General features: G+C 41.0%; 1 protein-coding gene across 1 annotated transcript; it reads left to right on the top strand.

Moving 5' to 3' along the window:
• The first annotated feature begins 596 nt into the window (after nt 1–596).
• On the top strand, nt 597–25,234 carry LOC127574857 (gamma-aminobutyric acid receptor subunit rho-1-like). The gene is made up of 9 exons (XM_052024307.1): nt 597–634; nt 3,032–3,138; nt 6,925–6,992; nt 7,206–7,429; nt 9,846–9,928; nt 11,355–11,495; nt 13,216–13,368; nt 17,889–18,085; nt 24,935–25,234. The coding sequence occupies exons 2-9, from the start codon at nt 3,120–3,122 to the stop codon at nt 25,232–25,234; spliced, it is 1,185 nt and encodes a 394-aa protein (XP_051880267.1). The 5' UTR covers nt 597–634; nt 3,032–3,119.

Here is a 25,234-nt window from a genome sequence, read left to right as displayed (position 1 = left end):
AAGAAGGTTTACTAGACTACTACCTAGAATTGGTGGGTGGTCTTATGAGCACAGATTAGATAAACTGGGCTTGTAACAACTGGAGTTTAGAAGAGGGGAAAATGACTAGATTGAAATATAAAAGATCCTGAGGGGCCTTGACAGGATGGAGTTGGTGAGGATATTACCTCACATGGGAGAATCTACAACTAGGGATTGCTGTTTGAAAGTAAGGTGCCATCCATTAAAGACTGAGGCAAGGTGAATATTTTTCTCTCAAGGTTTTGTGAGTCTTTGGAACTCTGTTCCTCAAAGACTCTGGTGTCAGCATGTGATAAACAAGGGAATGGAAATTACCTTGGGTAGTCCGACATGAGGAGGTGGGGTTCCAATGAGATCAGCCATGAACTTAGTGACTGTCTGGGCCTGAGGGGTCTGCTGGCTGACTTCCTGGTTTTATTTCATATGTTTGTATGTATACAATCATCCAGAATCAAACATGAGTTCAAATCCCATCAAGGTATTTGAGAATTTGAAGTCAGTTCAAAAAATAAATAATGATTTTAATGTAAATTTTAACTAATTGTTTCTGGTTTATGGACAGCAGATTCCAGAGGCTTGGAAGCGATGATGAAAAGGCAAACAAACAAGGCAGGTAAGAGGTACACATCTTGGATATCCTTTAGAATTTCACTGCTAACCTGATAATCTTCCTTGATGACCACAGCCTAATACTCCCAATGTTTGGGACATTTAAACTGTGCCAAACATTTGCATAACTGTCCTGAATTAAACATACATGTTCAGTTTATTATCTTACAATACATCAGTACCTAGAATTGAGAAATTAAAAGTCTTGTTTTAGATTTGCATTCAGTGAACATTTTTAAGAAGTATTTATTTTTCAGGATATGGCATTGCTGGCAAGATCTGCACTTATTGCCCATCCATTACTGCCCTTGACAAAGTGGTAATGAATTGCCTTCTTGAACCACTGCATTCCCTCTGGTGAAGGTACCCCCACAGTGCTGTTGGGTAGGAGGTTCCTGATTTTTAAATCTAGTGACAATGAAGGACAACAATATATTTCCAAGTCAGGAAATCTTTTGGCCATGAGGTAATTTTATCCTGACCAATGGAAAACTGACTGTGTTGATTGGAGACACAAGAGACTGCAGGTGCTGGAATCTGGAGCAACGATCAAACTGCTGGAAGAACTCAGTGGGTTGAACAGTGTCTGTGGGGGGAAAGGAATTGTCAATATTTCAGGCTGAAACCCTGCATCAGGACACAGACCCGAAAAATCAATGATTCTTTCCCCCCCACAGATGCTGCTTGACCAGTTGAGTTCCTCCAGCAGATTATTGGTTGTATTGATCAACTGCATAAGTCACTCCCTGTCCAATTTTACTTTCCATTGACTGTATTGAAAAGTAAAATCAGACAATGTATAAAACAAGCAGATAAATGCATTCCATTGTGTTCTGACTGGATAGATTACTCTCAGCTGGATTCAGTGCAGCTGCATTGTATAATATTGAATCCAATGTCAGGGACAACTTGCACTAACTTGAATTGTGTCAAGGTTTTTGAGTGCTTGACATTCAGGTGAGAAGTCCTTCACTTGACAGAAAGGTTTTGAGAGGGTCCGAAATTGAACCACATATCAAGGTGCAAAGCATTGAAATGAATGCGTGTTGCTTAACGATGAAAGATCAAGCTCGAAATGACTGATCTGCCATTGTTCTTGCATTCAATCTCTGACAATTATTTTATATCAAATCTAGCTAAAAAGAGAAAACACATAGTGACAGAAAGATTTTGGAACAATAATTTCAGTGTCACATATTTCTCCCAAGTATGGTCCACTTTCCATGTTTTAGCTCACGTGTTAGGTATACATATTGTCCTGCAAAATGCCATCTTTTGAACAAAGTACCTCTAATTTGCATTTAAATGACTGGATGCTGCCAGCTTCCTCCACCCCCCTTCAGAAAATGCAAGTCCTTTTTACTTTGTCACTAGATCTAAATCCTGGAACTCCCTACCAAACACGGTGAGAGTGGCTTTACCACATAAACTGCAGTGATTCAAGACGGAGACTCACTACTAACTTCTACCATCTTCACAAGAGCAGATAGGGATAGGCAATATTCTTGCCAATGACACTCACAACCTATGAATGAATGAAAATAAAGAAACAATTGTTCAGATATATTAATTCACTTTAGAAAAGCCTCAATTCTAACCACTGGAATGAGATCAGGTCAAGAATTAGTTGAATTATCCATGGAATCATAGAATGGTTACAGTGCAGAAGAAGACCATTCAGCCCATCATGTCTGCACTGGCCCTGTACCAGAGCAACTCACTGGTTCCACCTATTTTTCAATTAAATTTAATTAAAATTAAATTAAATTAGCTTTTCCTCCTCAGGAGACGGGTGCAATGAATCTTTTTTTGCCAGAGCACCCTATGCTCCTTGATATCCCTCCCGTTCCTTGGTGTTATGTTTCACTGTGTAATGTTCCTTTTAGCTCTAACCAAACAGATTCTGCTTTGACCCCCTCTGTGCCATCCTTTCTCTCAACACTGTAATATTCTCTTTGATCAGTAATGCTACCTGCTCCTCTTTCCTTCATTATCCATACTGCATACTCTGCGTCCAGGAATATTTAATGCCCAGTCCTGCCTGTTTTTGAGTCAACTTTCTCACTGTACAAGTTTTTCACTGTACCTCGGTACAAGTGACAATAATAAACCAATACCAATACCAACTTTTTGATATTGCCATCACATCATATTTCCACATCCGGGCCATTTGTGCCCATAACAATCCCTGCAAGTTGTAAGTGATCTGATGTGCAAGGTGGTGAGTAGTTGGATAGATGGAGATAGTTATCATGTCATAGACCTCTACAGCACAGAAACAGGCCCTTCGGCTAACTCGTCTATGCTGACCAAGTTGCCTAACTAAGCTGGATAGAGAGAGACATGGATATGCTGACTGAATTTTCTTCATTATAGAATTTAGTTACATTTTGTCTTACAGTCCTATACTAAAGAGGAGCACTGATGTAACAAAATCTTATTTAACAAAATCTGAGCAACTTCTCAGAGTGGATGATCATGACTTCACAATGAGACCTGGATTTGGAGGTAGGAACCAACAATCATCTTTGTCTAAGCTTGTAGCTCATAATATTGGGGGCCCAACAAATGAAGTGGAAATTTCCAGACAAATAATAGCACTACAGGATTTTTGGTTGGATTTGTCACACCTAATGTTTTCACATTACCACCTTATGCCTTTGTTGCCAGTTTTATTGTGTCTACCACTATTTTCAGCCTTGGAAGAGTCAACTGGTTATTTTACATAGCTGAATTTTTTTATCAAAACTAAAGAGGTCAAACGTAATCAGGACTCAGTATGTTTCCACATGTAAACAATATTTAATACAGTGATGTTTCAATTTCTATGTGGCTGCACTTAAGTACATGTAGCACAAAAGCTATATTTCTCTTATTGGGTGGCATGGTGCAGTTAGCCACAATGCTGCTGTTCCAAATACTATGTCACATGGCTCCCCTTCTCCTCAAGTAGAGATCTAAACAGGGAAGAGATAAAACCAGGGGAAATCGCTTCTCTTGTGCATCATTTGGCAATCAGCTTGGGGTGACAGAGCAGGGTCTTTAAATATTGCATTCTTAGCCAAAGTGAGTGCAATATTGTCAAGTCATACATACATCATGGAAACAAGCTCCTCAGTCCTGCAAGTCTGTGCCAACAATCAAACCCCATTTAGACTAATCCTAACTAATTGCATTTTAGTCTCCTCACATTCCCATCAGCTCCTTCAAGAATCTATCATTCATCTGCACAGTAAAGGCAATAAACAGTGGCCAATTAGAGATGGAGATAAAGCTTGCCAAAAGAAAATTGACATTACCACAACTTCAAATATGTATTTCATAAGAAAATACATTTTTTTCTTGTTTGCATTGAATCATGTCAGTGAAAAGGGGAAATTCGCTGACTTGTTTATGTAAAGGTTTTATTCGTTTCTATGAAGAACTTGCTTCAAAATGTTCTTTTTAACAGAAGAAGTTGTGGATATGTTTTCTGTAGGTGTAGAGTTAAAGATTATCCATTGTAACTTATGTGGAAGATTTTCCACATTCTCTAAGATCTAGTAACTCATTCAGTTGTCATCTCCTGATCTGTGAAGTTGCAAGATCAGAGCAGGAAAATAAAAGGAGAGGGTACAAGGCAAGATGTGTACTTGTTCAAACTTCCACTTATGCAGTGTCTTTACAACCTAGAGACCTTCCAAAGCATTTTAAAAACTTCATACTTTTCATTATTTTGGAAATGTCATTACTGTTATATTTTAGAAAAATATGGGAGCAATTGGGAACATAGCAAAATCTCACAAATTACAATGAAATAAATGACCAAATTTTTAATGAAAATAGTTGAATGATAAGTATTGACTGTGCATGTTCCTTAAAATTCTCCACATAGTGTTGTAAGAGAAGAAAGGATTTTATTTAAAATTTCATCAGACTCTTCCTCAGTACTGACAGATTGACAAGTCTAGATTATGTGCGCAGGTCGTTTGGGCTTCTGAGACAAGAATACGGTCAGAGAGTCAAACCTGGCATCTAAATTATTAATGGAAACCTCAATGTAGTTTTGCAGTAAATATTAGAATGTTTATAATCCTGTATCTCATCCTATGAATTATTACTATCATTAAGATTAACTCAGTACTATCATCAATGAGTTAATGTAGCAGCACCGTTTAAACAAGCATTTTGGGAATTTAATTTTACACCTTGAAAGTAAACCATGTTTGGCTTTCATTTTTAGAAAATAATCAGTTGATTCTTCCAAAGAGAAAGATTAAAGGAAATGCAGTTTACATCCAATGGATTAGATTCACCAGTAATTTTTTTTTAATTTCTCGAATGGCAGCTGGCCTGCAGGATAATTCATACTTGAAATAAAAATATGCATTTGTTTAAAATTAACTCACTTCTCAGAAATGTGATCATTCTAATATTACAGCCAATTTTATTCTCATTTTAAGGAAATACCTGTTGTGGTTGTGTGAGATACTGAGTGAAAAATTCAGACATCTAGTGCACTTTTTTGGCTGTTGAAGGTGTGTCAAATTAGTAATATATATGACCATGTGTGGGATGAGCTATGCCAGACAAAGGATGGGGGTGGGTGTTAGAGCACCCAGTGGCAAAACTCAGGGGATTCAGAGTGCAATGTCAATCAGTGTGTAAAGCTAATGTGATGCCAGTGCCTCTATTTTGGAACTCAACTTTTCAACCAAACCATTCTATTGCAGTGGGAAGGACCAAACATCTTAGCTATTTAGCTATAATGGGGCGGCACAGTAGCGTAGCGGTTAGTGCAATGCTATTACAGCGCCAGCGATCAGGGTTCGATTCCCGTCGCTGTCTGTAAGGAGTTTGTACGTTCTCCCGTGTCTGCGTGGGTTTCCTCCGGGAGCTCTGGGTTCCTCCCATGTTGCAAAAAGACGTACGGGTAGGTTAATTTGGGTTTAGAATGGGCGGCACGGACCCGTTGGGCCGGAAGGGCCTGTTACCACGCTGTTAATAAAAAATTTTAAAAATTTATTTAGAGCGATCAGTAGCGACCTTCAGACTAGTTGCTGATCAGTTGCTACCACTTGCTGCTACACAGGTACAAATGGTAGCTGTTTGGCAGAATTCTTTGAAGTTGCTGAAGCGCACAGAGTGTGGTGCAGCAAATGTTGACTCTGAAGCTTCTGCATAAATTGTTGCTCCCAGACGTGAGAACACATTTGGGCATTTCTCTTGAAACAAGGCATGACTTAGACAACTGAGCGTGGCAGAGATTAGAAGGGGCTTGTTCCAGTCATAATCAAATAATATCATTCTTTTTCTTTGGATCGGTCAAGAATTTCTACATTCAGTACTTAATAAATGGAATACTTCACTGGATCAATGAGTTCAACTACACTAGGACTGGGAATTTCTTTGGCGCTTCTCCCATTCTGTCACCATAACTTCCACAGAAATACACCACTCTATATTCATGCAATCCTTGAAGACGGTGCTGAATCCCACATTAATCCACCAATATTCAACATTACCGCCAGATTTATGCTCACCTCACCAGATGCCTGACTTCCACAGTAACAAATGCCTACTCATCCCAAACTCTGTCATCTGACACCCATCCCCTAATACATCCCTTCTCATCTACCAAAGCAAGAATTCGCCCAAAGCACTGATTTCAAAATCATTTTCCTATTTATAAATACATCTTTGAGATCTCCTTTGTCTTTTCTTCTAATCCTCCATTCCACCATATGCCCTTTATTTTAATTCTTGACTATTTTGTATCTACCACCATTCTTCCATATCTTCAGTGGCAGAGCCACCAATCCTCTCCGCCCTCTTCTCAGAAATGCTCTCCTGGAAGTTTTCTACTTCTGTTCATCTCTCTAACTTACTCCTTACTGTTCACTTTTAGGCTTGGTAATTTTCCACTAAACATTTCGCAAGGATTGAGTGATGCTAGAAGTCTTCCTTTCGTGATCTCTCTTAACATTTGCTACATAAATGTGTCCAGTGTTTTTTAGCACCATTGTTGCGTGTTGCACTAATGTTTTTCTTTTTTTTATGTTGGGAATCCTTGTGCAAGGAGAAAAGTGTTCCTGACAAAGTTATGTTTCAAATCAATAAAAGCCTTCTTTTTATAAAACAATTGATTTGTGTAATTCCTGAGTATGCAAGACAAAAGTCTTACTATGGAATGGAATACAAAAATCTCCATTTTGACCTCAATGATAGAAATTTAATTTGATCTTAGTACGAAACACTGAATAATAAAATTCAGCTAGAAAATCAACAGTAATTTGCCACTTTTTTCACCCACAGGTCCATCAATACCCGTTGGTGTTGATGTGCAGGTAGAAAGTCTGGACAGCATATCTGAAGTGGATATGGTAATACCTTAAATTTACAAAACATTTCAGCATCCTTTGACTATCTGTTTACATTTTGTGCCAAAATGGTTCAATTCCAAAACATAAATAGGCTTATGGATCAATATGTTGACCTAATTCTCATGGTATTGCTTCAGAGAATGGAAAATAATGTTTGAGGTTGCCAGAAGATTAATCTGATTAGGTTTTTTTTTGTGTGACGTTTTCTCACAGGACTTTACAATGACCTTGTACCTAAGACATTATTGGAAAGATGAGCGCCTTTCATTCCCAAGTACTAACAACTTGAGCATGACCTTTGATGGGAGACTGGTCAAAAAGATTTGGGTCCCTGATATGTTCTTTGTTCATTCAAAAAGGTCCTTTATACATGATACAACCACAGACAATATCATGCTGCGTGTCTATCCTGATGGGAAGGTTCTCTACAGTCTGAGGTAAGTGAACAACAGGGTGATGCATGAAGAATACAGTAGCAACATGCACTGGTAGGAGAAATAATTATTCATGTTATTCATATCTGTGTTTATTTTTAAAAGGACATTTGTTTGCACACAAATCAGATTCTGTTCCTTTTCCAACAGATACTTATCCCTGCAACCGTGCAAAGTGCTACACCTGCCCCTACACCTCCTCCCTCTCCACCACTCGTGGCCCTAGACAGTCCTTCCAGGTGAGGCACCACTTCACCTGTGAATCACTGGGTGTCATTTATTGCATCTGATGCTCCCGGTGTGGTCTCCTCTACATCAGTGAGACCCGACGCAGATCAGGTGACCGCTTCGTCGAGCACCTTCACTCCATCAACAGCCAGGATATCCTGGTGGCCAGCCACTTCCCTCCCCCATACTGACACGTCTATCCACGTCCTCCTCTATCGCCACTTTGAGGCCAGACCCAGGTTGGAGGAGCAACACCTCATATTCCGTCTTGGGAGTCTCCAACCTAATGGCATCAACATCAATTTCTCTAACTTCCAATAACTGGTCCCCTTTGTTTTCCTCCCCCCCCCCCCCTTTGTTTTCCCTCAATCCTGTGGCCCCCTCACCCCTTCTCTTTCCCCTCCCTCCATGACCTGCCCATCACCTCCCTCTGGTTCCCTACCTCCTTCCCCTTATTCCACGGTCTGCTGTCCTCTCCTATCAGATTCCTTCTTCTTCAGCTCTTTGCCTCTTTCACCTATCACCCCCCAGCTTCTCACATTATTTCCTTTCATCTCCTTTCCCCCATCCACCTACCTCCCCCCTCTCACCTGGACTCACCTATCACCTGCCAGCTTGTGCTCTTCCCCCCTACCTTTTTTATTCTGGCTTCTGCCCTCCTCTTTTCCAGTCCTGATGAAGGGTCTCGACCCGAAACGTCGACTGTTCATTTCCCTCCATAGATGCTGCCTGACCTGCTGAGTTCCTCCAGCATTTTGTGTGTAGTGCTCCAGATTCCAGCATCTGCAGAATCTCTTGTGTCAGGATTCCACCCATTATGGTAACATCAGCTTGTGAAGTCTTTAAAAAAATAAGTTATCAGTTCATGTTCTCCCCACTGCACTTGTGCCTTACAATCAGCAAAGGAGTGACTCTCAGAAAATCAGGCTATTTTATCATACATGCACATTAGACAATACTTTAAATCTGCACATAATTCCAAAATCCAACAATTAATAGATGAGAACAATTCTTCAAATGTTTTGCAACAGGAAAATTGGCCACTTCACACTGTCCCATTGTAACACTAACAGAAGCTCAGCAGATAACCTGTTTACGCATGGAATTAGTGGAGCCAGCTTCACCTATTCTGCCAAACAGGAGACCTGAGGGATTGAAATGACTTCAGTGGCTCCTCGCCAGGGAAAGAGATCAAAAGTGCTGCCCTGATTGATGCCTCAGTTGCCTGTTGAATAAATGCGTGGAGTGTGCAGTGATTAATCATGTGGCTGACATGAAAGGACAAAGTCAGATAGTTAGTGAACATCTGCCAAAATCAGAAGACCCCAGGAGACAGCTCATTGGGAAATATAGGAGAAGTGGTTGGTGGTTTATAAGACATCTTGCCTGGAAAGCTTCATCCTCAGCCATAAGCAAGGGTATAACCACTACAAGTTGCTGCATATGGAGTGCAAAGAGGAGCTGTTCTATTTTAATTGCTCGCTTGCTCCATTCTCTTTGATTGAGATACATTAAATTCTTCCCCCACCTCAACTCCTACCCTTCCTCCGTCTATGGTCTGCAAAGTGAAAACCTCTCAGTCACTGCCAGGTGAGGATACACAAAATGATCCCCCTACTTCACTTTCCTTCATTTTATACCATTTCAACCTTGAAATATTGAAAAGCACTGACAGGGTTAACCATCTCCTTGATCAGCATTAGTCCATTTGTGATTTAAAATTTCCCCCTTCACTATTTTTCACTTTTAAAATAGACATACTGATGCAAGGTTATCAACCTGAGGTGTTAGCCCTTTCTCCGTCCAGACATGTCGCCTGACCTATGGAGTGTTTCTAGCATTTTGTGTTTATATTTCAGATTTTCAGCACCTGCAGTTATTAATTTTTTTTTTACTTACCTGTAGCTTTTTGATTTCCCATGCAAGTTTTGTAAGATTTCCTTTTCCACATCATCTGTTACTTTCCTGAAGTGTTTTGCAAACTTATATTTGACTTAAATATTTGGATTACTTCTCTATAGTCAAGTAATTGGGTTTTATGTGCTGAAAGCTTTTAAGGATATTCATAATATAATCTCAGAAGTGTGCACAACTGATAAAATGTTGTATAAAATACCTGGTTGCTCACTGTTTCTATATTTGTGCTTTAACTCAAAGCAATAGTCACAACTTCTGATTATGTTGTCTGCAGGGTTACAGTAACATCAATGTGTTACATGGACTTCAGCCGCTTTCCTCTTGACACCCAGAGCTGCTCACTGGAAATTGAGAGCTGTAAGTCAGACGTCAAAATCTGGTCACCTGATGCAAACATGTTCTACCCTGTGAACACATCAACATGATGGCCTCAGTGTAACTTGATATTCTCTTCTAATTATAAAATAGTTCTCAATGTTTTGAGCAGCATGTAATATTAAATTAATCACAGGATTAGAATTAGACAGTTCAAAATCATTAGTAGTTGAATTTCCATATGTTTTCTGCCAATCATCCACTGTAACTTCAGTGGATTATACACACACATCCAAGAGAGATAAGGTGAGGGTCCTGTTGGATTCTGGAAGGGCAGCCTAATTAATCCGTGCAAATCAATGCTCCATGATGTACATAGGACCATGATGGCACTTGAATCAAATCCTGTGCAAGTGTCCACAACTGATGTAACCAGCTGGGCCACAGATGGTAAGTGAAACAACTTTCCACGGTGGGGCTAGGAGAAGCAGATGTGTGCTCATCCAAACCCCGTGAACATTTTCCAGGCCGCCACTGCACTGGACAACTTTTCACAGACTCACTATAGTTCTGGTGCAAGCAGATGGGATCCATACTGCCCGACCTTCTTCATCAGGCCGACAGCTGGCTGATCTCTTTCGGGTAAAGGACAGTAGTTAAAATCTGTGGTCAGGTGAATTCCATCCACTTCTACCAACCTCAATTGGTTGCCTAAGAACCAATCAGTTCTCTCAGAGGTCAAGGCTCAAGTTTGTGCATTTCCCTTTAAAAGACCAGTGACTTATTTAAATCTACATCTAGTAATTTCAAAATTATGTTTTATATGTTTTATATTAAAATGTTGCTTTTCTGCAGCATATTGCCATAGATTTATTTATTGTGGGAATACAGAAAGTTTAAGGGGAAGTATACCCATTCATTTAAAATATGTCCCATGTTCAGGCTTCATTCCTGTTGCATCAAAAATCTGCCACTTTATCAGCTAAACTGTGAAGTACAACACTAAATTACAGGTAACCCCCATGTTACGGCCATTCGAACAATAGAAATTCACCCTTACAGAATTCACAAATCTCCACCCAGCAACTTGAGATACAGAATAAAATTTGCTCTCATGAAAATTAAGTGAAACAAAAGTAAATAAATAAACACAATTTTTTTCAACGCGTGTTTTGCGATGCGTGCGCAGATGATGCAGCTTCATGCTTTCTAGGAACATAATCCCCCCGTAATGCACGGGTCGCCTTGATAGGTCTTTATCAGCTGGTTATCACTGATTTGCATTTCTATTGCGGTTGTATGTTTGTTTCAATCTCTGCAGAGATCTTTCTACGTATTATCAAACCTTGGTAATACTATTCCCTCAAATTTGGAATTATATCAGAAACTGCGAAGATTACTGAATTGTGCTCCACATTAATTGTCCAGTTACTAAACACATGTTGTATTTGATTCATGTTGACTCCAGATGCTTACACTGATGATGACCTCATGCTGTACTGGAAGAGTGGCAATGACTCTTTAACAATAGATGAAAAGATTTCTCTCTCTCAGTTCATGATAAAAGAATTCCACACAACCACAAAGCTGGCTTTTTACAGTAGCACGGGTAATACACTTATGTTTTTTTTAAGCGGGAATGTTTTCCTTTTCAGATTTCAATTTGTTAGTGTTACTTAAATCAAAGTAATTATTACTTGGTATTGTTTTAGGGTCAGAATTTTTTGGTGCTTTCTGGCTATTCTGACCAGAGGTGGTAGGGATGGGGGTAAGGGATGGTGGGTAGGAGCATGATAAGGGCCACATGGGAGGAAATCCAAGCTGCAGTGAAAGGCGGCTCATTATACTGAACAAAAAGAAAAGTATATGTGAAAGTAAGTAATTTTCAAAATGTCATCATTTTCATTGGCAAATTTTAAAATTTGTGGAGCCTCCTCTGCCAGGGTCCAATATTTTGCACCAATGTGCCTGCTAGCTAAGTAGCCACACTTAGTGCTGGAAGCAACAATTTTTAAAGCCATAACTATGAACTTTTATTTCAGGTGTCATTTTAGTGCATCCCTACTGCAGACTTCCCATGACTAATGTCCTGAATAGAAATCAAGAAAAGAAACCGAGAGATCTGAATGGAGCAGCACTGACTTCAGCTGGGCCCTCTCTCTCCTTGGGACATGTCTTCACCTCACATAGGATGTCTAGGAAGCAGACAAAAATCAGCTGGAAACACAAGCCTCACTCCTGATCACCCATGCATGCATGTCGTCTTTTTAGGTAGTCCCTCTGGATTGAGGATGACTTCTATTTTAGTGGGTTCTGATGTGACTAAGAAGGCCAATGTGGGAACCAAGACTGTTGCACAGATGGTGACTGCCAAGGAGGGCTGGTGGGCAATTTGTGAAGTAGTGAGCTCCTTCTGCTGTTAATACAGGGACCCTCTATGCTCCTGATGCATGGACTTGGTTCTCAATATCATCCTGAATGCTCCTTCTCCACTCCAAGGATTCTTAAAAGTCAGTGGGAATGTTGCATTTCTTCAAGTACATCCTTGAATCTTTTCCTCTGTTCACCTCGTAATATTGCCTCATGACAGAGCTCAGAATAGAGTGTATGTCTGTCTTGGGAGCCTGCTTTTGGGCTTGTGAATGACAACATAGCTGACTGGGTGTAATTAGGGCCTCAATACTGAGGATGTTGCTCTGGGACAGTACACCTCTCAGGCAGCAAAAGGGCTCATCATCCATCACTTCTCTTTTCTCTACTGTCTGATTTTAAGATAAGATATTTTTATTAATGTACATCGAAACATACAGTGAAATGCATCTTTTGCGTAGTGTTCTGGGGGCAGCCCGTAAATGTCACCATGCTTCCAGCGCCAACATAGCATGCCCACATAAAGGTGGATTTATGGAAAGAATCAAACCTCAAGTATCTTTATATCAACCATCAAAGACCTTCTGCATGTCTATATGTAAATACTTATCACACATTCCCGTTGTCTCTGCTCTCAACACAACTTGATGCTGACATGCCCTCTATCAGTCTGATATTAATATTTGTGGTTCAGTGCACTTGGATAGGGATCACGCATTTTCCACAGTTCCCAACTCTCTCTGGAACTACAATACCCTTCTAAAGACAGGGGGCACCAAAACTGTACTTTAGAAATAAGTCATTGTTTTAAAAGAATGCTATGTCTATCAGTGCCATTTAAACGGGCCATTTTACTGTAGTTAAACTGAAAATAATCTGTTTGTTACATTTTCTCTTCACTGTATTTCTGCGCTATTTGGATATAATGATAACCAGTTATCTCCCACATCATTCTACAGGTTGGTACAATCGCCTGTATATCAATTTTACGCTGCATCGTCACATATTCTTCTTTTTGCTGCAAACCTACTTCCCAGCGACTCTGATGGTCATGCTGTCCTGGGTGTCATTCTGGATCGACCGGCGAGCTGTGCCAGCCAGAGTTCCATTAGGTGAGGAGCGTAAAACCATAGCAGCTGGACATTTGTATTTCAGCAACATCCAGCCCAGACCGGCTCAGGTCTTGTGAAAGCATATCTGTGAGAGTAGGAGAGAGCTCAGGCCATATTAATGCTTATTTCACATAATGCCAATGTTGAAAGTTCCACTATGCTTATGGATCAAATTACTTCCCTCCTCACCCACAGGTGTAGATTTTGTCTTGGTCTCATTGAGAGGATCACAAAATCATGGATGGAATTTACAGGATGCTCATACTTCAAAAAGAACTCTGAGGTTTTCTGAAGAAATCTTTTCCTACCTCTCATCCCATCTATGCATTTATACTTAATTAGGCAAGCGATGGTGGGAACTTTATGAATGGCTGTAGGGGTAAATAGAAATGTCAGGCAAAATTATGTGAAAAGGAGGCAAAGGTGCAGACAAAGTGAAAGGTTTGGGGATAAGTGGCAAAGTTGCATTAAACTTGGCACTTACCTGTAGCTGCTCAAGGTGAGTTTGAGAAAGGCTGACTTTTTCCAGCATGATTGTATAGACTAATTCTGCATTCTGGGATTTTAATGTCAGTGTCATGAAGGGATATATTTTTATCTACAGTTTGCCTGGTGTAAAGTTTTCCCTTTCAAGAGCACATGCTGTTAATTTGGTCCACATGTTCCATCATTTTCAATCCATAAATGAAAAATTTAGTCTGAAAGATGTGCAAATGTTCTGGCAAACCCACTGGACAGAAAGAAAATTACATTCAAATAGCAATTTTGGCAATCTTAGGATGTCTTATAGGACCTTACAGGCAGTGAAATACATTTGAAATGGAGCCACATTCACAAGATAGGAAACAGAGCAACCACTTTGCACGTAGGCAAGTCTTACAAACAGCAACGATCTATTTCATTTGCTGGCTGATGAATAAGTGTTGGCCAACACATCAGAGCACCTGGAGGAAACCCATGCAGACATGGGGAGAACGTACAAACTCCTTACAGACAGTGGCCGGAATTGAACCCAGGTCGCTGGCGCTGTAAAGTGTTACGCTAACCGCTACACTACCGTGCCTGCCCATGATAAGATCTTTTGTGTGCACTTGAGATAGACTGGATCTTTCTTTAAAGTTTCATCCAAAACACATTACTTTTGACATGGTGTACTGCCTCAGTAGGTAGCACGCTGATTCAGAATATCAGTGTAGATTTTGATCCAATGACTGTGTCCTTATTGGATGCAAGCAAATGTCCAGCACTCACCAGTATTATTAAGAAAAGGTCTTCAATGAACCAGGCCTTGAGCAGCCCATTACCACCATCATGGATCAAGATTTATGCATGATTACAAGAAAACATGGAGATTTTGCTTACCTGGGTAGTTTTCTTCCCCAGGAGGCAAACATTGACAATGCTATCCAGTACAGGATCAAATGTACAAGTTCTGCCAATGAGAAGGCAATAATTGAGACCTCTAGGCTTCTTTACAGCCATTAAACCTGGGAAACCTACCTAGGACATTGAAAGACTTTGGAATGATACCATCAGCATTGTCTTCAGTGAATTCTCAGAATCAAATGGGAAGACCAATGCACAAGTGTCTTGTCCAAAGCCAAAACTACGAGCATTGAGACCATGAAGCCACAAAAGAGACTGCAGATGCTGGAATCTGGGGCAAAAACAAACTGTTGGAGGAACTCAGTGGGTCAAGTAGCATTTGTGAGGGAAAAGATTTGGTCTATGTTTTGGATCAGGACTTAGAGGGTAGAGGAAAGGTGGCCAGTTTGATGAGGTGAGAGGGAGGGGGTGGGGCAGGGGCTGGTAGGTGACGGGTGGAATTAGATGAGGAGGAGATGATGCGCGGATGGAGCCAGGTGGGAGGGAGAGGGGTGATTGTGGAGACAGAGGCTGGTGGGTGACAAGTGAAAACAGATAAGGAAAAAAATGGGCAGATGGAGCCAGGTGTGGGAGGAGATAGGAAGGGAAGGCCAGGGATAAGAAACCCAGGTGGATAGGTGTGTGAGTGATGGACAGATGGAAATGGGAAGGGTGGACAAAGGGACAGAGATCCTAGGTGGACCAGTAGGAATGGGAAAGGAAAATAGGGGCTGTGGGCTACCTGAATATGGAAAATTCAATGTTCATACGATTGGGTTGAAAGCTACCCAAGTGGAATGTGAGGTGTTGTTCTTCTAGTATGTGCTTGGCCTCACTGTGCAGTGGAGAAGGCTGAGGACAGACACATTGGTGGGAATTAGACGAGGAGCAACTGGAGCGTTGACCATTAAACTAAATATTAGCTGTACAGTGCTGGTTACTGTGGGCAGATGACAGATGAGCTTGTTCCCTAAATTTTCTATCCCTAGCTCAGTGGAGGTTGAGGAACTGGCAGAGTTCAAATGAAACATAAGGACATCATCAGGATATTTCTGAAGAAATTTGGTATTGACAATGAAAGTTGAGAAGGTCAAGCAATGAATATATCTGAAACATCTGCAAATGGCATCCTCCCACCTTGAAGAACCAGTGAGGATAGGCAGCAACACCTCTGCATGATTATCCTCAACCATGGTGCCCCACAAGGCTGCATCATCAGCCCCCTACTTTGCTCCTATTACACTCACGATTGCGTAGCCAGATTCTGATCTAACTCTATCTACAAGTTTGCAGATGACACCACCATAGTGGGCCATATCTCAAATAACAATGAATTGGAGTACAGGAAGGAGATAGACAGCTTAGTGACATGGTGTCATGACAACATCCTTTCCCTCGATGTCAGCAAATCAAAAGAGCTGGTCATTGACTTCAGGAAGGGGAGGGGGGGTGCACAGGCTCCTGTTTAAATCAATGATGCTGAGGTCGAGAGGGTTGAGAGCTTCAAGTTCCTAGGAATGAACATCACCAATAGTCTGTCCTGGTCCAACCATGTAGACGCTACAGCCAAGAAAGCTCACCAGTGCCTCTACTTCCTCAGGAGGCTAAAGAAATTTGGCGCGTCCCTGTTGACCCTTACTAATTTTTATCGATGCACCATAGAAAGCGTCCTATCTGGATGCATCACAGCTTGGTATGGCAACTGCTCTGCTCCTGATCGCAAGAAACTGCAGAGTATTGTGGACGCAGCTCAGCTCATCACGGAAACCAGCCTCCCCTCCATGGATTCTATCTTCATTTCTCGCTGCCTTGGTAAAGCAGCCAGCATAATCAAAGACCCCACCCACCCCGGACATTGTCTCTTCTCTCCTCTCTCATCAGGCAGAAGATACAAAAGCCTGAAAGCATGTACCACCAGGCTCAAGGACAGCTTCTATCCCACTGTTATAAAACTATTGAACGGTCCCTAGTATGATAAAATGGACTCTTGACCTCACAATCTACTTCATCATAGCCTTGCACCTTTTTGTCTACCTGCACGGCACTTTTTCTGTAACTGACACACTTTATTCTGTATTTTGTTGTTGTTTTTACCTTGTACTACATCAATGCACTGTTCTAATGAAATGAATCAGAATCAGGTTTATTATCACTGACATACATTGTGAAATTTGTTGTTTTGCGACAGCAGTACAGTGCAAGACATAACAAATACTATAAGTTACAAAAATAAATAAATAGTGCAAAAGAGAAACAATGAGGTAGTGTTCATGGTTCATGAACCGTTCAGAAATCTGATGGCGGAGAGGAAGAAGCTGTTCCTAAAACGTTGTGTGTGGGTCTTCATCTTCCTGTACCTCTTCCTCAATGGTAGGAATGAGAAGAGGGCATTTCCCAGATGGTGAGGTTCCTTAATGATGGATGCCACCGTCTTGAGGCACCACCTCTTGAAGATGCCCTCGGTGGTGGGGAGAGTTGTGCCCATGATGGAGCTGGCTGAGTCTACAACCCTCTGCGGCCTCTTTCGATCCTGCACATTGGAGCCTCCATACCAGGCAGTGATGCAACCAGTCAAAGTGCTCTCCACCGTACTTCTGTAGAAATTTGCAAGAGTCTTTGGTGACATACCAAATTTCCTCAATCACCTAATGAAATAGGGCCACTGGTATGGATGGCATGCAAAACAAAATTTTGCACTGTACCACAGTACATATGGCAATAATAAACCAATTTACCAACTTCACCTCCCTCAGGCCTCAAAAATAAAAACGAAAGCAAAGGGAAGAGGAGAAACAATGAACATTGCTGCCTTCCCTTGCCCAAAGTGTTCAACGTCTGTCTATGGTCTGCACCACGAGATTGTGCTCAGAAACTACTACAGGGCCTTGTTTCTGGATGAAGACAATATTAACATCCTTTTTTTCAAACCTTTTTCCAAAAAATATTTGATTTTCTATCCTTTTCAATCCTGACAGTATTATTGTTGTTCAATGTCTCTTTTAGCTTCCTTAAAAAATAGGCCTGGGGAAAAATAAAACAGGTTTCATTTACATCTACCCACTTAGCTATCACACTTCTTGCTGGAGGTTTTTATTTTAAATTTCATATGAAGAATGGTGACATTTTAAAAACATATCCTCTCCCTGTAATTCCAGGTATAACAACAGTTCTGACCATGTCTACCATTATCACAGGAGTGAATGCTTCCATGCCAAGGGTGTCATATATTAAAGCTGTGGACATTTACCTGTGGGTTAGTTTTGTGTTCGTCTTTCTCTCAGTGCTGGAGTACGCAGCTGTGAATTATTTGACGACAATACAAGAGAGGAAAGAAAGAAAACTCCGGGAAAAGGTGAGAACATTAATACTACTGTCTGTGCTGACGAATCTTTAAGGGCTTACTTTTAAGAAGGTTAAAAAGAAACAAATCTTGCGTATTCTCTTGGGAAGGTCTTACAACTCGTAACAAGAATTACTACCACTTTTATAATACAAATATATGCAGAAAATTTTGGAATATAGTATAATCCTAAAGGTGATTATGAGATGAGTAATCATAGTAGAATTGGCTCAATATTGGCCAGTACACTAGAATAACATGTAATCCTTCTTCAACTTCGTGCCGAAGAATTAAATAGTTACAGAAAAAGTAAATACAGAAAATATTGGAAATGCTCAGCAGGTCAGGCAGCATCTGTGGAGAGTGAATCAGAATTAACATTTGAGATTATTGATTTTTCATCAGACCTGAAACATTAACTCTTCTGTCCATTTTTGACCAAGATTTAAATGAAGGCTGAAGCCAAGTGATCTGGCAAAACACGAAGTGAGTATTATTGAGCAGCCTCCTGGGGTGCAAGTGTTGCTTAATAACACTGTCAGTGATGTCTCCCATCACATCGTTAACTGAGAATAGACTGATGGTTTGGTAATTGATCAGAATGGATTTGTCCTACTTTTTGTCAACAGGACATGCCCAAGTATTTTTCAACTTGTTGGGTAGATATCGGTAATAAAAATAGACAATGCTCGAAATACCTTCAACATTACCACTGGATGGCTGTGTGGTCTTCCTGCCTTTTCTGTATCCTGTGCTGTCAGATCTTTCCTGGTACCTAGTAAATTGACTTGGCTGAAAGCTTGCTTTTGTGATGCTCGGGACCTTAGGAGAAACCCAAAATGGTTGGCTCACCTAGCACTCTGGACTTTCAGCTTCACTAAAAATCAAGAATTGCTTGCAGAAGAGAAGCAGGCCCATTGTTGAGAAGAGATGACTGGGCTGGAAACCAAGGTTGGTTTAGTTGATTTGGAATGTGGCAAACAAGGCAAGAATAGTTAATGTAAAGCAAAAACTGCAGATGCTGGAAATCTGAATTAAAAACAGAAAATGCTGGAAATAAACAGCAGGTCAGGCAGCAACAGTTGAGAGTGAAACAAAATTAAGGTTTCAGTCAATGACACTCCAACTGATCAAGGTCATTGACCTGAACCGTTAACTCTGTTTCTCTATCCACAGATGCTGCTCGACCTGCTAAGTATTTACAACATTTTCTATTCATATTTATGAAGAACAGTTAATTTTTCTGAGAGTCAGCATCATTTAATCATTTCCCTCGAGAACGCCATCTCCCTCTGGATTAGAGCGATAAGGTCCTTTGTATACTAACGTTGCAACCAACAAACACCCCAACTGTCAAAGGTAAGTAAGATCAAGAGTTGGAATCTGAGCAAGCAGACAGTTTCTTAATTTGTAATTAGAAAATGAAAAGTGAGACGTAAATGGTTTAATAGTCATCAAGCTCCATAGACTTTCAATTATGATGAAGGGTTTCAGAGAGCAAATGAATGTCAAAGACTTCAAACAAGGACAAACCCCCAAGGAACTGGCCAGATGGTGCAGAGTTGTGCCATCACAGTTTCTAGAAAGTATAACTCTCACTTGTTCTACCTCGCTAATGTAATAATTCAAAGTTTGTATGTCTGAATAAGGCTTAAATACTTCCATCGATACACATCATCATTGAATGGGACTAATAGGCTGGTTCAAAGAACTGATGTAGACATTATGCACCAAATGCTCTCTTTCTCTGTTGCAAGATATTACAATTTTATTGAATGAGGATTAAACACTTTGAAAAATTAGTTATATCTTAAAAAGACAATAGTTCAATGGCTTGCTGAAGTGTTCCATATGTAATGAAGACCCAAACTTCAGTAGAGATTGCAGTCAACTCAATGAATATTAACAGAAGCTAAGGCATGCATAATATTCCTCAGAGAGGGAATAAGATGATCTTAAATGTGAAAAAGATTAGGTGGAATGGAAAAACCATCTAGCAAGAAAGCCAATTGAGATGTATGCTTTTGAATTCTGACACCAACCAGATAAATCAAATTTGTCTTGTTCTGGAGCTATTGATTCATTGTTGTTATGTAATTTGAAATTAGGAGGAAAACTAAGTAAACTACCTTCAGTGACAATAACAAAATGTCTCTTGACAAATATTAACTTTTGTGAGGAAATTAAATAGAAGTGAAACTTATAAAATCTATTTCTAAGCTTTATATAAGATAATATTTAAATATTACCTCATCCAGCTCAGGATAATTAGTTAATCAGCTCTCAATATAGCTCAAATTATAGCATTTCCCTTCAATGTCAGAAATGTTATTGAAGCTGCACTCCGGGATCTAGAACAGAAAATCTATGTCGACTGTAGTACAGGTATCAAGGAAGCCCACCAGTTCAATTCTCTCCAACACAATACTAGGAAATGTCTGAGAGTACAGGATACAGGAAAGGCTGGGGAATCAGACACTATCTGGCTATAATGCTGAAGAGATAGCTGTGCATCTAGCCATGATGCTGCAGCACAGCACAGTGACATCTACCAGAAAACCAAAAAAAAATGCAGTTGCTGGAAATCAAAAATAAAAATAGAAAATGCTGTAATTACTCAGGTCAGGCAGCATCTGCAGAGAGAGAAATCAAGTGAATATTTGAGGTCAATGACCTTTCATGAGTATTTCCTATTCTAGGGAGGGGTCCCTGACCTGAACTGTTAGCTGGTTTCTCTTTCCACAGACGCTGTTCGACTGGTTGAATTCTTCCAGCATTTTTGTTTTTGTTCCAGTATTTTCTGTTGTTAATACTGACATCAGTGCAATAATGTGAAAAACTGTTCAAGTATGTCCAGTCTACAAAAAAGATGATAAATCCATTTTGGCCAGTTACCACACCATCAGTTTATTCTTGATCAAAAAAGGGGTGGGAGATGTTGTTGACAGTTCTAAAGTCAGACAGGAGAGAATAAGGCCCTTCCATGTCCATGGAACCATTCTAGCTCTATAACCGTAACCCATCTCTACTCAATCCATTTAACAGCACTTTGTCCATTGCCTCCTATACTATATTGGTGTTGTTTTGTTGTTCCTGGGTCTAAATCCTGGAACATCCCTACACATAGCACTATGAGAGTACCTTCAGTATGGTATACATGGACTTCCAGCAAGTTTTTGGTAAGATGCCACATAGGCTTATCCGCAAAGTGGAAGCACATGTAATAAAAAGGACATTGATAGCATAGATACAAAGTTAACTAAGTAACAGGCAACAGAGGATCAGGATACAAAGTTAACTAAGTAACAGGCAACAGAGGATCAGGGTGAATGGTTGTTTGTTGGACTGAAACAAAATGTGTGATATTCCCCTGGGACTGGAGCTAGGGCCATTACTTTTTTTTCATGACCTAGACTTGGGGGAGGGGGAGGGGAGGGTGGGGGGTGCAAGCCTCAATGTCTAAATTCGCAAATGACATGAAACTTGGCAGTATTATAAACTGTGAAGAGGATAGAGGTAAATTGAAAAAGGATATAAACAAGTTGATAGACTGGGCAGACACATGGCAAATGAAGTTTGAAGTAGAAAATTTTGCTAGGAAGAATAAGGAGAGGCAATATAGAATAAATGTTGTTCAGGAGCAGAGGGATTAAAGGTACGTGTGCACAAATCATTGAAAGTGGCAGAAAAGGTTGAGAAAGCAAATAATAGGGAATGCACAATTTTGGGCATTATCAACAGAGGTGATAGAGTATAAAAATAGAGGCATCATGCAGAACCTTAATGTAACAGCTCTGTCCTCAGCTGGAGTCTTATATTCACTTCTTGTCTCCACATTATGTGGAGGATGTAGAGGCACTAGTGAGGATTCAGAGGAGATATGCAGGAATGGTTTCTGGGATGAGGGACTACAGGTACAAGGATAGAGGCTGGCACTGTTTCCTTTGTAGAAAAGAAAGCTAAAGAGAGAAATGATAAAGGTATAGAAAATTATGAGGTTTCTGGACAGAGTGATTAGTGGGAGGCTGTTCCCATTGGTGGAAGGTCACAGGTATAAATTAAGGAGGAAGAGAATAGTGACATAAGGGAAAACATTTTCATGCAGTGTATGGTGTGAATTTTGGATGCACTGCCAACAGATATTGTGCAGGCAGCTTCCATCATGGCCTTCAAGAGGGAATTGTATAATGATATAGTGAGGAAAGGTTTGCAAGGCTACGGAGAAGTGAGAAGTGACCATGGAAGTAGAACCAGTAAGTTGCTGTAGTGGAGAGCCAGCACAGACTCTATAGACTGAACTGTAGCTACTCTATGATTCTATGATTAACAGAGAGACTGTTGTATCTCATTATCACCTTGTCAAGGGGAATTATCAATGGGCAATAACTTGTGCCTTGTCAGGAAAATCCAATAAGTGAATACCATAAAAAAAAACTCTTAGCTGGAAGCTTAGGGAACATCTCCATTGTTTCAGAAAATGTGGCTGCAGGGCAGGGCTGCAGGTAAAACTGAAACGCAGGGTCCTAAGACACCCCACTCCCTACCATCCTCCTGGCTAATGTACAGTCTCTGGAAAATAATATTGAAGACCTCAGAGCAAGACTACAGTACCAGAGGGACATCAGGGACTGTTGTGTACTCTGCTTCACAGAGACATGGCTCACCCTGGACACAGTGCTCCAGCCCGAGGGCTTCACCATCCACCGCATGGACCGGATGGTGACATCAGGTAAAGGCAGAGGCAGAGGCATTTGCTTCATGATTAACTCATCGTGGTGCACAGATGTGGTGGTTCTGTCACAGTCCTGCTCCCTCGACTTGGAACATCTGGCGGTCAAGTGTTATCCGTTCTACCTGCTGAGGGAGTTCTCCACCATCATCCTGGTAGCGGTGTACATTCCACCCCTGGCAAATGTCAAGCTGGCACTGGAGGAGCTGAGCACCATGATCAACAGTCACAAGACAGAGCACCCTGATGCCTTCCCGATCATCATGGGGGACTTCATCCAGCTAGCTGGCTGGAGTGTTCAAGGACATCTTCAACCTCTCACTGCTGCATTCAGAGGTTCCCACCTGCTTCAAAAGGACAGCAATCATACTGATGCCCAAGAAGAGCAGGGTGAGCTGCCTCACCAACTATCACCTGGTAGAACTCACATCTGCTGTGATGAAGTGCTTTGAGATGTTGGCCATGGCTAGAATTAACTCCTGCCTGAGCAAGGATCTGGACCCACTGCAATTTGCCTACTGCCACAACAGGTCTACAGTGGACACAATCTCACTGGCTCTCCGCTCTGTTTTGGAGCACCTAAACAACAGAAAAACATACATCAGGCTGCTGTTTATCGATTACACCTCAGCGTTCAACACCATCATCCCCTCAGTACTAATCAACAAGCTTCAAAACCTGGGCCTCTATCCCTCCCTCTGCAACTAAGTCCTCGACTTCCTTATTGGGAGACCATAGTCAGTGCAGATCAGTAGTAACATCCCCTCCTTGCTGACAATCAACACAGGCGCACCTCAAGGATGTGTGCTTAGCCCACTGCTCTACTCTCTCTACAATCATGACTGTGCGGCAAGGCACAGCTCAAATGCCATCTATAAATTTGCCAATGACCACTGTTGTTGGCAGAATCTCAGATAGCGATGAGGAGGCATACGGGAGTGAGATAGATCGGCTGGTTGAGTGGTGTTGCAACAACAACCTCACACTCAACATCAGCAAGACTAAGGAATTGATTGTGGACTTTGGGAAGGGGAAGTTGGGAGAACACACACCCAACTTCTTCATTGAGGGGTCAGTGACGGAAAGGTCAGCTTCAAGTTCCTGGGTGTCAACATCTCAGAGGATCTGTCTTGGGCCCAACACATCAGTGCAATCATGAAGGCATGCCAACAGCTCTACTTCATTAGGAGTTTGAGGAGATTTGCTATATCAAATATAGCTATATCTAAAGACTTTTGCAAATTTCTACGAATATACAGTGGAGAGCATTCTGACTGGCTGCATCACCGCCTGGTATGGAGGCTCCAATGCGCAGGATCGAAAGAGTCTGCAGAGAGTTGTAGACTCAGCCAGCTCCATCACAGATACAACCTTCCCCACCATCGAGGACATCTTCAAGAGGCTGTGCCTCAAGAAGGCGGCATCCATCATTAAGGACCCTCACCACCTGGGACCTGTCCTCTTCATGTTACTACCACTGGGGAGGAGGTACAGGAGCCTGAAGACCCACATTCAACATTTCAGGAACAGCTTCTTCCCCTTCACCATCAGATTTCTGAACAGTCCAGGAACTCTTTAACACTAGATAAGATATCTTTATTAGTCACATGTACATTGAAAAACACAATGAAATACATCTTTTGCATCGAGTGATCTGGGGGCAGCCTGCAAGTGTCGCCATGCTTTGGCGTTGTTCCTCTTTTGCGCTATTTATTTATTTTTGCAACACAATAATTTTTATGTCTTTATGTCTTGCACTGCACTGCTGCTGGAAAACAACAAATTTCACGACATATGTCAGTGATAATAAACCTGATTGTGATTCTGATTCTGATTATCTCATCTTCAGCCTGTCACCTCCCCAGTAGGTAACTGCTTATGTCAATTGATTTCTGCATGCACAGAATTAAATAAAGTGAAAACTTCTTACAACCACGAAACACAAGGCTACAATGCCTATGAAACAAATCAACCTAAAATATCAAAATAAAAGAATAGACAAATGAAAGGGCCTAAGAAATGTGTGGGAAATTCTCACAAGGTTCACAGTAGCTCTTTTCCCCAATCCTATAAAATTTTCTCCTTCAAGTGTTCTTCTAATTTAATTTTGATATAGGCCTCTTCTCTTACAGTTACCATGCACATGTGGAATACCTCAGCCAAGACCTTTAATGGTAGAGAGAACATACAGTGATGGGGAAGTCAGCAACTTGGCTGAATTTGCTGGACCTGGTTACGTGCCACCAAATGGAGAAAAGCAGGATCGAGGCCTGGTACATCCACCAATCACTGAAGAGACAACTGCAGACAAGAACAAAAGCCTACGGGGATACATTTGGATTGATACCCATGTTATTGATAAATATTCCAGACTGATATTTCCAGTTGCTTACGCACTTTTTAATGTGATATATTGGTCTATTTACTCATAG

This window comes from Pristis pectinata, chromosome 10, assembly GCF_009764475.1.
Source record: "Pristis pectinata isolate sPriPec2 chromosome 10, sPriPec2.1.pri, whole genome shotgun sequence".
Classification (NCBI taxonomy): Eukaryota; Metazoa; Chordata; class Chondrichthyes; order Rhinopristiformes; family Pristidae; genus Pristis; species Pristis pectinata.
The sequence above is the reverse complement of the archived record's forward strand: the minus strand, read 5'-3'. Positions and strand labels throughout refer to the sequence as shown.